General features: G+C 36.3%; 1 protein-coding gene across 1 annotated transcript in view; it reads left to right on the forward strand.

Annotated features, from left to right (window-relative positions):
• CNTN3 (contactin 3) overlaps window positions 1-13072 on the forward strand; it is a 79953-nt gene that overhangs the window by 61583 nt on the left and 5298 nt on the right. The window contains exons 9-17 of the mRNA XM_085300049.1: window positions 1446-1573; window positions 2592-2767; window positions 5811-5928; window positions 7100-7258; window positions 7353-7502; window positions 8217-8287; window positions 9188-9422; window positions 9563-9678; window positions 10822-11008. Coding sequence (XP_085156175.1) covers window positions 1446-1573; window positions 2592-2767; window positions 5811-5928; window positions 7100-7258; window positions 7353-7502; window positions 8217-8287; window positions 9188-9422; window positions 9563-9678; window positions 10822-11008 — 1340 coding nt within the window. The remainder of the gene's footprint in view (window positions 1-1445; window positions 1574-2591; window positions 2768-5810; window positions 5929-7099; window positions 7259-7352; window positions 7503-8216; window positions 8288-9187; window positions 9423-9562; window positions 9679-10821; window positions 11009-13072) is intronic.

A 13072-nucleotide genomic window follows, 5' to 3' on the forward strand; every position in this document is an offset into this window, starting at 1 on the left:
GTAGCAAGTATTTAACCACAGAGAGCTGAATCTTTAGTGGAGACAAATTATGGAGCTCTGTTGATATTAATTTGCCTGAAGTATATTAAAAATAAAAACAGCAGGGATGTATATTTAATTAATTTTGTACTGAATAAAGAATCACTTTAATAATGAAATATATGCACATAAGAATGCAAAATCTACATGAGTCCTCTGGGAAAGGAAAGATAGCAATGTTAAGTTCTGTGACATTTGCCTTCTTCCTAGGTGATACTTATTCTGACAGTTCTGTAAGACTCTCCAACTTACATGGTTAGAGGATCCCCAGGAATATTAATGTTGTTTACTGTTGTGTTAATTCTGTTGAGTTAGATATAGGTGTTTGGGCGTTTCCAAAGTGACTTCTTGTTAAGGTGCTTGGGAAAATGACAAAACTGCCTCTCCGTGATTCATTTAGTGCCTTTTGAAAGGGACTGATGTGATCTGAGATAAGCTCTCYTGACCTATGAGTATCAGGAAGAAGTTATTTAGCTTTTTGTTAATTATTCTGAACATTCTTTTGTACAGTTATATAACTGCTGCAGGTTATCTTAGAGAAGACTTGGTAGATGGTCCTGTATCTAAGAATACAACAGATGGAAGAACTAGGGACAGGGAAAGAGGGAAACAAGTTAGTCTTTACCTTTAGATCCCTTCAAAAATGCTTTCTAGGATGTCATTTCTATTGGGATGCTGATGCTCTCTGCATCACTAATGTCAGTCTTCTTTTGTCTACCTCTCTCTTTTCTGTTTTCTTTCACATTATATGCCATTGGTTTTGATTGTCACTAGTTGGGCTTGTTTGGGATACAGGGAATCTTTTCCTTCAAGTTCTTCCATAAGGCATACCTTACCCTGTCTAGAGGTCACTCGTAGTGTAGGTGATAAACTGAAGCATTTATTGTTTTCATTTCAGTGCAATGAAATGAAACACACCAATATAAGTTGCATGGGGAAGGACTCTTAGACTCTTCCACGCTTCTGACCTTGCAGATAGGATGTCTTTCCTCATACCTCTGAAGGACCACAATCTCCAGCCACCACATAACATGATAGGTGCTACAGTTGAGGAGAACAGTGTCACAGCGGGACCCAGCTGTGTTCCTGGCATCTTTTACTACATCAGTGCCAGTTCCACTTCCCTGGAATTTTTGCTGGACTTTACAAGCCATATATCTACACACACAGAAACGCATACATACACATACATACGTATCTTAAATGTTGGTTCTGCTGGTGTCCAGAATAATGAATAATATGAGCATGGGTTGAACTTTGTTGCATTTCAGCGTATGGCAGCAAAATTTTAAAACATCAGGTTGCTTACAGGTGCAGTTTGTTTTATGTAGTGTAACAGAATGAGTATTCAAACGTTTTACAGAAACTGATGATGCAATTTTAAAAAGCTCTTTGTAATTTTTTAGAATCATGTTATTAAATGATGGAAGATTAAGAATAGCCAATGTGACTAAAGTTGATGCTGGAAGCTACACTTGCCTGGCAGCAAACCAGTTTGGAACAGCTAGTGGCACAACAAACTTAATAGTTACAGGTGAGCTGGAAAGGAGAATTGCTTGTAAGATTACTTAAATTGAACTGCAAACTCTGCATCAGAAGTCTGCAATGATGTGAATTCTGAGTTTGCTCTCTGAAATGCTGAATGTTGGAAAGTAAAGGGTCTGAAAAGCTATATATTTAAGAGTATATAAAAATAAAAGGATATGAGTTACAGATATCTGATCAGTTCTTGCCTCTTCCTCTAATTCATCCATCAGTAGCTGCTATCTAAGATACTGGATTAAAAGGACAAGTGGTCTGCAGCGTTAAGCCAAAGACTGCCTTTTCTTATGATGTTCTTTTTTAAAGATTGGAATGTCTGTTAAATGATTCATGCCCCTTTTTATGTAAAAAGATTTACAAAAAAAATTCTTAAAAAGAATTTATAGAAGAATTTATTTATGCAATATTTGTATTACTTGGTTTTTTAATTTATTAATCTGATTTCTGCAGTAACAAGCAGTAACAATTCTTATGAATTCTTAATGATTAGAATTCTAATGTTCTGATCGAACATTAGAATTCTAATGTTAAGAATTCTTAACAATTCTTAATGATACTGTTTATTTTCTCTATAATATATGGACCCAGATATCTAGTGTGTCCTATCCTGTGTGGATTTCCTCCAGATCTTGTTAGCTTCATCTCTTACTGCCAACTTTCAGTGTTCCAGTGCCTGTAACTACAGCTTCCTGCTCCAAAACATGAGCATTATTGCTGAGAATGACATACACTTCTGAATGATAATTTTGTCATTGTGGGTTGCAGTCCATTTAGCTTTGTAAAGTATATTGACTTGTACACAGCAAGTTAAAATCTACTTTCTTTGTTTCAAGAATCTCCCACTAGTAAATGTGTAAGGATATAGTGCTCCAACAAGAGAGCTCAGTCAGTAGCATTTATAGTCCAGCTGCCTAATTTGAAGAAACTCTTGTAAATCAGATCTGAAGACTGTGGTAGAATATTAGTAGAAAGGAGAGAAATCCAATAACTGATACTTTTATTCTCAACAGAGCCAACAAGAATTACTTTGGCACCTTCAAACATAGATGTCACTGTTGGAGAAAGTGTCATCTTGCCTTGCCAAGTTCAGCACGATCCAATACTAGACATTAACTTCACCTGGTATTTTAATGGAACACTCACTGATTTCAAAAAAGATGCTTCTCATTTTGAAAAGGTTGGGGGGGTAAGTTGAAATTACCTTGTCTTGTCTTGTACGTATATGCTGCACATACAGGCTTACTTTTTTTTTTTTTTTTCTTTTTACGCTACAGGGTAAAAATAGGGTATTAGTTTTCTTTTGGGGCTGCTGAATTTTCTTTTGTGTTGGAGATAAATAATTAATTTAGCTAGCTGCTGCACTGTACAGCCACCTAGATTTTAGACCAGATTTTAAGTGACAACCTCTGTTTCTGCATCTGGCCCTAAGTGATCTTCCCAGGAGCACATAAAATGAATCAATGACAGATCAAGAAACATGATTCAGATTTTATAGGCTACAGTCTAATAGAAAAAAAAATAGTTTGTCTTATTTTTCCTGGATTGTATCCCTAATGAATCCCTCAGCATTCTGTTTGAGTCTCCCTAGGTGAACAGGAGAGGTCGTTATATCACATTATATATTTCTTAAGGATGTAGAGATGTTGCAGCGGGGAGATGGATGAAATTGATGCTTTTTATAATTTAGCCTTTTAATCAAAATATAAAAGAATAAAAAGTAAAAGATTCAGAGGAATGTAAGATGTTGCAAGAGAATGAAATCGATTACAGTAAAAAGCTTTATTACAGTGCAAGGCATAGCCAGGCAATAAAAAGACAAACAGATGAATGTCAACATGTAACTCTGGCCTTTGAAAGTCTTGGTGAAGTTTTGTTTCTCATAATCTTGCCAGATTTCCATTCTAAAGGAATATCTGTGGGTTAGAAAGTACTGTCTGTGAAATTTCAGTACCTGCCTAACTTTTTTTTGCCTTAAAATCTAAAAAGATATGGCATCTAATCAGTAGGTATCAAGTACACAGATTGTTCTACAGTTGGCAATTGATTAAATACAAATGCATACGAAGATGATATGAGCAATAAGATATTGATATATCATGTACATTTTCATAGAAATCTTTCTAGAATTATGAACTGATCATTTGTCATGATGTAATGGGAATGCTCTGATTTCAGAGCCTGTTACCTTCCAGTAACATAGACTTTACTTGCTTATAGTATTTCCCCGAAGTAACAAGTGCACTCTTGTTTTGTATACAAATAGTAATTTTAGAAAGGAAAGGTTAAAAATATCTAACCCCCCCTCCCCCCAAATCTGACAATACTGCTGACTCAATTAAGGATTTATAATCTGACTGGGAACTGTTTTCTCTCAATAAGTATTTCTGCTTTTTCATAAAACTAACGCAGGTATCAAAAAGAAGTTTTTGTAGAAAATTCTTAGCCAGTCCTGAATAATGTTCCAGGGTGAATATTATTGACTAATTCAGAATGCTAAAACTACATTTATCTTGAAAATCTATCATAAGAAACAGGTAGGGGTTCTTATGGGAAGTAGAAGTTTTTGCTTTTGTTTTCTAACTCCTGTTTGTATAAAAAGGGGATTGAAGCCCATTAGTAGAAAACTTTATAGATTATCAAGAGATACACTAAAATATTTTGTGGGCTTTCTCTGGATCCCATTTAGGTTAATGGAATGATTTCATCTGGAAATGGGAGTCATGGTAAGTAAAGAAGACAGCATAAACATGTTATAAACCTTCCAATAGCTGCAGTGCTTATTTGTTCAAGCAAACTATCTATGCAAAAATCGCTTTAGCTTTGTTGGTGGTAAACATGGCAAAAGGAAAGTAACTCTTCAATGGATGGGTTGCCTCTTTGAGATGAGGCCTGTGTAGTGATGCCTTGGGAGTTCCTGTCGCATTCTTAAAGGAAGTAGCATGCCTTGAGGCCTCCAACGTGTAGCAGTTAGTGGGAATGTAACGGGACCACCACCTGGTCTTCCAGCTGGTTACAAAAATCCAGGATGTAACACTGTTTAACTGCTCTTTTTCATCAGACAGATAATTTATGTGAAGAGTATGGCAAACCAAGCAGTTTCCAAAATTCCGAACAGATTGGCCCTAAACTGTTCTAGTATCACCTGCTTCGACAACCCAGCAGTGGCTGAAATTACTATACAGTCAGGAAAAGTAAAAGCRATTTCAGTGCCAGTCACACATGTTCATACTGTGTGGACTACTCTTTATTTGAAATCTGTGTAGCATGGAGAAAGGTGGGTGACCTTACTGTCTCCTGGACTTGTCTACACTGGCAAAGATTTAGTATGGTTAGGCAAAAATGTGGACACTGCTCATGGTCTGCACAACTTTGAGAGGTGAGAATGCCTTCCGCATTGCAGCATTTTGCTGCGGCAAGTCTCTCTATTTTCCCCAGTACTTTGGGATTCTTCTTCAAAATAGCCAAGAAAAATTTGAGTGCAGTGTTACTATTTCAGTGGCCATTTATTTTGCTAATTTTACACAATGAATATTAGAACTAACCCTACAGCCATATTAAAAAGGTAGTGCCTTTTTAAAATTGCCAGACCAAGGGGAGGCAAGTCTCCTTTTCAAGTAAAATTATTCTGTTTGACAGTTCCCTATGATCTACATATTTTAAATATAGTTTGCAAAAATAAGTTCATGTAGAACATGATTTGCCTGTGARTATACATTGCTGCTAATTACCTATAGAACAGACCAAATTCAGCTTTGTCATTTACATGCTTTCTTTAAACTAACTCTTTCTTTAAAAGACTGTAATAGCTAGACTTTACAAATCCTGTGTAGGTGACAAATTGGATCATAGCCATAGGTTAACCACATTTTCTGTTTCTTAGGGCTTTGAGTTAGTTTGTCATGGGGTACCGACTTTTTTCATGTGTCGTAATAATGGTCAGTAGGTATATTCCTATGATGAGGTAACCATGTTACAGCTTACCTTCCRTGTTTAAAAAAAAAAAATGCCTCTTGTGTATTAGGAACATGCTCAGAGACAATTACCATGGAGCACGCCACGCAATGTATGACAACTTTGTTATCCTGTAGTTTGTGTGTCAGTGTGATTTTTGAGCAACTTTTTTTCTTCAACCTAATTTGGTTGATTTTGTCTCCATTTATAAAATATGAGCTCAACCTTAAATTACAAGATGGAACATCTGAATTAGTAAGAACTTTGTATCTTGACAGAGTGCCTCAGGCGATTTAATGATTAGAAACATCCAACTGAAACATAGTGGAAAATATGTTTGTATGGTGAAGACAGAAGTGGATACTGTATCTTCTGCAGCCGACCTTATTGTACGAGGTAAATTTCAGCTTCAGTTATTTCAATTATGCTTTCTAACTTTGGTATATGGTAGATTACAAAAACAATTCATGTTGTAGATTACTAAGCCAATTCATCTGTGACTTGAACTATATGATTCTGTCGTGCAATTAGGGAGTATTTTAGCACCTTTTTTCTCCATATGTGGCTAAAGCTTACTTTTTCCCATTGGCAGTTCTTCAAGTCACTGATGGAGAGGGAACTCAATACTGGCAGCTGCCATGAGAGAGTTATGAATTGCTGCCTCTGCTAAATAAAGRGATTTCTGACTCCATGATCCAGTATCCTTCCTGTGGAACAGGGAACTGCCAGTGCTTAAGAAAGCCTTTGTCCTAGAGATGCATTTGAGTTTAAGTTATGCAATGCAGGGATATTTATTTTTCTTCAGAACTGGAATTAGAGCTATTAAGCTTGAACTGTAGCTTTCAGCACTAATTATACAGCTAAATGTATTGCAAGAGAAAAGCTGTAACACAGTGAAGAACGTTATGCAATCAGCATTTATTCAATACATTTTAAAATATGCCAGACATCTTTTTGAATAATCTATTTTCTGTATTATGGATATGACATATTGCTGTATAACACTGATAACACGCTGCTGTTTGGATATTTTTATGAACTGTTGAGTATCTCACCCCTTCACTAGTACAGATACAAAATGAGCATTTTTGCTAGAATGCACAGGATTTTCCAGAATGTGGAAGAAAGCTTACCTGACAGAATTGCTGTGCTGATCAGGTGCTGTGCTGAGAAAGTGCTACAGTGCATCATAGAGTAAAACAGCTGCAGATAATGAATTAGCAGACTACAGAGAGGTATTAGTAGTTTAAAAGAGGACATCAAGGACTAAAATAAAAGAACTAAATTGGTAAATATAGAGGAATCATATATAGAGGAATCATGCTGAACAAAGGTCCTGGAAAAAAAAATCATCRTCTGTCACAGTTCAGAATTGTTATTTCTTAGTTTATCAGACTTAAGTTTAGTGAATGTAAAAAAAGTAATTTAAACATGTTCTTATTCCAAGCTGAATTGTTTTCTTCCTCCCAAAGTGCTGATAAAATGGGAATCCATGGTGCTATGTTTGTGATTTGCAGGGCACTATACTTACAAAACACCGCCACCAACTTTTTTGATCTGATTCTAGGCTCACCTGGGCCCCCTGAATATGTGAAAGTGGATGAAATAACTGATACCACAGCTCAAATCTCCTGGCAAGAAGGCATAGATAATCACAGCCCAGTAACCACGTACACCATACAAGCAAGAACACCTTTTTCAGTTGGCTGGCAGAGAGTCACAACAGGTAAAATGGAATTCTTGTTCTTTTAAATGTTTTTAACCAGAGAGAACCTGTTCTTAGTTTTCTCTCCCTCCTCTTCCCTCTTTTTTTCTAATAGTTCCTGACATGATCGATGGAAAAACATTTACAGCCACAGTAGTGGATTTAAATCCTTGGGTGGAATATGAATTTCGTGTAGTTGCCAGTAACAAAATTGGAGGTGGAGAACCCAGTTTACCCTCAGAAAAAGTAAGAACTGAAGAGGCAGGTTAGTGGGCTTTTCTGTTTATTTTTAATTCAAGAATCTTAATCAAAAAAAATTATATACATATGAAAGTGTTCAAATCCATAGGTCTTGGCAGACAAACTCGGAATTGCCATCAACAGTTTATGTTGCATTACTGCATAGATCACATAAGCATAACATCTAAAATGCATGTAAACTGCATTTAGTACGCCAAAACGCAGTCTGTTCAGTAAGCACTGTAGAGTCTGAAGATGTCAATGGATGGAGAGTGGACAGGGGTTTTATTCCTTCCTAGTGTTTGATCAGTGTTCACTTTCCACGTGCAAGTGTATGTCCCAGAAGAACATATCAATTAAACCCCCTCTTGATGGGGTTCCTCAGGATAAGGATATTGCCCAATATATCTGCGTAGGATAACTCTATTGAAAACTTGAAAATTTGTACAGGCTCATAAACAATCAGGGTTCAATTTATGAGCTTGTGACATTCCAGAAGCTTGCAGAAGGCTATCTGCCTACCACAGTGAGGCAAACCAGCAAGCTGAATGCAGCAAGGGCACGGGCTTCCCAGGCCAGTGCCCACGCTGGTTCAAACGTCTTTGCCTTGACGTGCAGGACATGTAAGTGCAGACTGCAGTTATACAGCTGGGTTAGCTTCAGGGCATGAGGGTGATGTTATATAATGCTGTCTCTTTTATCTGCACTGTGTAGACAGCTATACGTTTGTTTTTCACAGTTCCTGAAATTCCCCCATCTGAAGTCAGTGGGGGAGGAGGCAGCAGGTCTGAACTGGTCATAACATGGGATGTAAGTTTTCTGGCAAGCAATTTTCTTCAGAGAATGATTGTTTTCATTCAAACTCTTCTTAAAAGATGAATTTCCCTGGCTGCAGCAGCTTCTCATCTAGGATGTATATGTGCTCGGTAACATTCTGTAATGTGAGCTATGCACGTTTGCCTTCCCTCTCATTTGTTATTGTGCTAGACTGCAATCAGTAGGAAATTTAGTTAGTTTGTCTGAAGTTGCTTCTATTTTCAAACAACTGTTAAGCTCAAAAGGGTGGAGAGCTGGGGAAATGGAAGTGTTATTTCCTGAAAGGTTGAGACAAAAAATTATGCTTTTCAATGAAACTTTGCAGTTTGTATTTTATTACCATTAACTCTGGACTTACTTATGTGCTATCAAATATAAAAAATCAGATAGTACTTTATTGTAAGTAAGTAACCCATTTTTTATTAGTTTAAAAATATTAATATATTATTACTAGCATGATTACTCTGTGCTTAATTATAATCAATCACATCAGAGGGCAGTATAAGCCACTGTGCTAAGGTAGTATTGGAGTCTACAACAATTGACCAAGCAATCATTAATTTTTTCTGAACTACAAATTGTGACCAGAAATTGAAAAAACCCATGTATTTACTGAAGAGTGTCTTAAACCAGTATGCTTAATGGAAAACAAGCAATGTACCTGAAAATGATTCCCTTCTTGATGAAGGCATGTGTAAAATGCAAACCATACGGAAGGGATGAGGACAGCACATTTTGCTATACTGTACCAGAGTTAATTTGTTGATGGAATCATCCCAAATGATGTACCAGAMCCCGCTGTCAGTCACATGTGTGACCCTTTTGGTACTTTCTTCCTGTCCCCATGCTGTATATAACATTACAGACTATTACTGTCTGTTGCTTTTCACACAGCCCATTCCTGAAGAATTACAAAATGGAGAAGGATTTGGATATGTTGTTGCTTTCCGCCCCTTTGGCACCACAACATGGATCCAGACTGTGGTCACATCTCCTGATACACCAAGATATGTCTTTAGAAATGAAAGCATCTTACCATTTTCACCATATGAAGTCAAAGTTGGTGTATATAATAATAAAGGAGAGGGGCCATTCAGTTCAGTCACCACTGTTTTTTCAGCTGAAGAAGGTACGTGATTGAGTTCTCTCTATTTAACATGAGCTTTTTCATGTTAGACTACAGCAACTGTTAATAGAAATTAGATCATTTTAAATATGAATATGTTTATTTCAGTGCTACTGATCTCATTTATTGATTCCCAAATACAGAGCCTACCATGGCACCCTCTGGTGTATCTGCAACCAGTCTGTCATCCTCAGTCATTGAAGTTTCCTGGAATGCTATTCCATGGAAGATGAGTAGTGGGAGGTTACTGGGCTATGAGGTAAATCCATCTAAAATGCACTCCCTGTTGTAAAAGGGACCATGACCTGTAATGATATTTACATGCATAACTTCCATGTCAGATAACCCTCAGCTCTCCAAAAAAGTGATGCTTTTAAAAAATAAATCCTCGTGAGACTCCACAAAACCTGAAAGGAAAGATGAGCAGTTAAGAGAATTAATGGGCTAACAAGAGCAGCCTGCAGGGGATTAGGCTACATCTGAATCACTTTTGTTTGTTTGTTTTTGTTTTTATTTGTTTGTTTTTTGAATGGCCAAGCTGAGGAATATATAAATGAATATCTGACACTGTGTTTGCTATATGCAGGCTGGAAGTAAGCAGCAAAACATAATAATATTCTGGGACAGAACCCACCACACACAGCCTGTTTTGTTTGGAGCATCATCAGTTTCTTGCTAAAACTGCAGGAAGCCTCAGACTGTCACGCTGTCATGGCCTGATGTGCTGCCTACTTGCTTTAGTATCTGCCACACCTTTTGTTAATTACAGTATATTTGCTATTAAAGAGCGAATTTTGGCCACTTTATCTTAAAGTTGATGTCAGCATTTAGTGCGTTGGGCAGAACTATTTTGGGCAGAACTATAGCAAGGCATGCAGTTTCCAATTAGTTGTAGAATCCATGAGACGCAGACAGTTTTGACATGCCTTCCCAGAAGTTATCCAACTTTACCACTGTTCAAAAACTGAGATTGTGTTTTAAAATGGAGCTACTGTAAAAAAYTTCATTTTTTTCAAATGTTTTTATGAAAAAAAGAAAACAGCTGTATTGATGGACTCTATATAATTTACAGAAGACTACTAGCACCTTTCTTGCTTTCTTTCTGGCCCACTTTCATCCAGAAAAAGGATATTTTCTTCTATCTTCAACAATGAAGACGAACACAGAATGAAATTATGTTTTGCTTCCTGTGAAGAGTCATGGCTCTGTCTATTAAAGAAAGAGCAGCAAGTGTGAAAGATAAATAATAATTTTATTTATGTAGTGTATGTATTTCTTAAACTTTAGTATAGAAACTTTAGTATAGAAAAAAAATACAGTTAATGGAGTTAAATGCAATACTATGGATTAAAATTTCATTGCAAGAGAATTTATTTATTTATTTWTTTTTAATATCTGTCAGGTTAGGTACTGGAATAATGGTGGAAAAGAAGAATCTTCAAACAGAGTAAAAGCTGTAGGCAATGAGACATCAATAAGAATAACAGGTTTGAAGAGCAACTTAGCATACTACACAGCTGTCCGTGCTTATAACAGTGCTGGAGCAGGTCCCTTTAGTGCCACAGTAAACGCTACCACAAAAAAGACACGTAAGTATCATGAATTTAAAGCAGCGAGAGCCATAATGTTGTTTTAGCAAATGAAAAACAGGCATATTACTAGGAGTCACAATACGCATAAATGACTGGTATTTTCATACAGACTAGAACAGTTACACAATTAAAAGTCAAGCTCGAATCTTCTATTCTCAACCCTCTGCGTCTTGAGGATGATTAAGCAAAATTCAAATACACCACTGGACCCAAAGTAAGATATCTCATTTCTGTATAGAACCTTTAGTAGTCTTCTAGTGACCGGAAGACTTTTAGTCAGCTGTGATTTTCTTCTGTTAGAAGAAAGATTTCTATTATTTGGAAGGAAAAACAGTGACTTTCTGAATTTTTCAGGGTTCTGTAACTTTCTGTAACTAAAGTTCTCTAGGGTATGAAGTGGAATGTTCCTCATACTTCATGCAAAATAATTATTCATGTCCATTGTTTCCCCTTGAAGAAATTACTCAAGAGGCCACTTTACTATTAAAAAGGAGAAATTAAGCCTGAGAACAGATTCTCAAAGGCTGCTCTAATTTCTACAAAGGGAAATATTTTCAGTATGTGCTTGCATTGTAATACAACTCAGAATAAGGGTCATAAATCTCAAAGCACTTCTGTCAGACTCGCGCAAATGCACAATTAAGTCTGTATGAAAGGTCAAATTCCCTGGTACCAAAGGTTAAATCCTCCTATCAAAAGTAGTCCTATCACCAGAACTAGGAAATAATTTTTTTTTTTTTTTTGTTTTTGAAATGTGCATATGCAGAAAGAAGTATCACTGTCACTGAGGACTAAATCAACTCAGATTAACTTATATTTGCAGGAGGTTAGATTTGTTATAGGCATACAGTTACTGTGGATTGGCAGACATGAAGTACCTCACTGTCTGCCACTTGCATCTGACCTTTGATGAACAGAGTCCATGAAGTCGTCACCGTGTGGCTACTCTGCTCGCACAAGATCCTGCCAGCCCGGTCAGTTCAGTGATTTTGCAGTCCTGTTCAGTGACTGCAGACACCGGGGCTGAACCTGATCTCACTGATTTGAACAGAATCTGGATCAGGCTTTTATCAATACCTCTGCTACTTGGAATCATTAAAAAAAAAAGAGAGAAAAAAAAAAAAAAAAAAGTAGTTGCCCTACACTCATACATCCTGCTGGTGAATAAACAGGGCGAAAACACTGCAGTACAACCTAATGACATTTTCAAGAATTTTGCTACTCGATTATTTTGTTACTAGATTAATTAAGACAAATAATTCTCTATACCACTGTAGTGAAAACACAAATTAGAATTTAACTTTTCAAGTTAAAAATTAGATCTGATTATTTCTAAAGGAAACCTTTAATTCAAACTGGACTTCGGTTGTTTGAGTTTCTTTAAGCTTTCTACTCATGAGAGATGCCTCTTAGGTGAAGAAACCTCACACCTTTTATTCCTTGTTTTCTTTTGAGAACTGATCTGAAAAATTTCATAATTGACAAGAAAGGGTAATTTTTCATTCAAATGTGTGAATTTTAATCAGTTCTAATTTTTACTTTAACTTCTACCTGAATACTTGTGATTGATGTATTTCTCACTGTGAAGGAATTCTGTGCATATTACATTTAAATTTGCCCACACTTTCTACAAGACGCTCGTTAGTAACAAACTAACAAGAAGCACATACTTCAGTTCAATTTGCAGCCTGTTTCAGGTCTAAACATTCAGTCTTTAAACATTAAATTATCTTTGCTTTTATATTTGAAATAATTAAATATTCATATTCATAACCCAAAATACAAGCATAGCTTTATTTTATACAATAATTTGTTATATATAATTGTAAATAASCACAGAAGTCTTGCCTTAAGTTTATGAGGCAAGTTGATAAAATTATTTAAAACTGAGGAGGTCTTAAAATTCAACAGTATGTTCTGGTCATAGGTTCTAATGCAGAGAAATATTACTGCATATGAGTAACTTCAAGCATCTGAGCAGGCTCAGTGAAATTACTGAAGCTATTTGCATACTTAAGCAACTTGATGGTTTTGGATCTGGTCTTCTATGAATTAATTCTG

Source organism: Rhea americana, unplaced genomic scaffold, assembly GCF_003343005.1.
Source record: "Rhea americana isolate MKP2758 unplaced genomic scaffold, rheAme1 scaffold_16, whole genome shotgun sequence".
NCBI lineage: Eukaryota > Metazoa > Chordata > Aves > Rheiformes > Rheidae > Rhea > Rhea americana.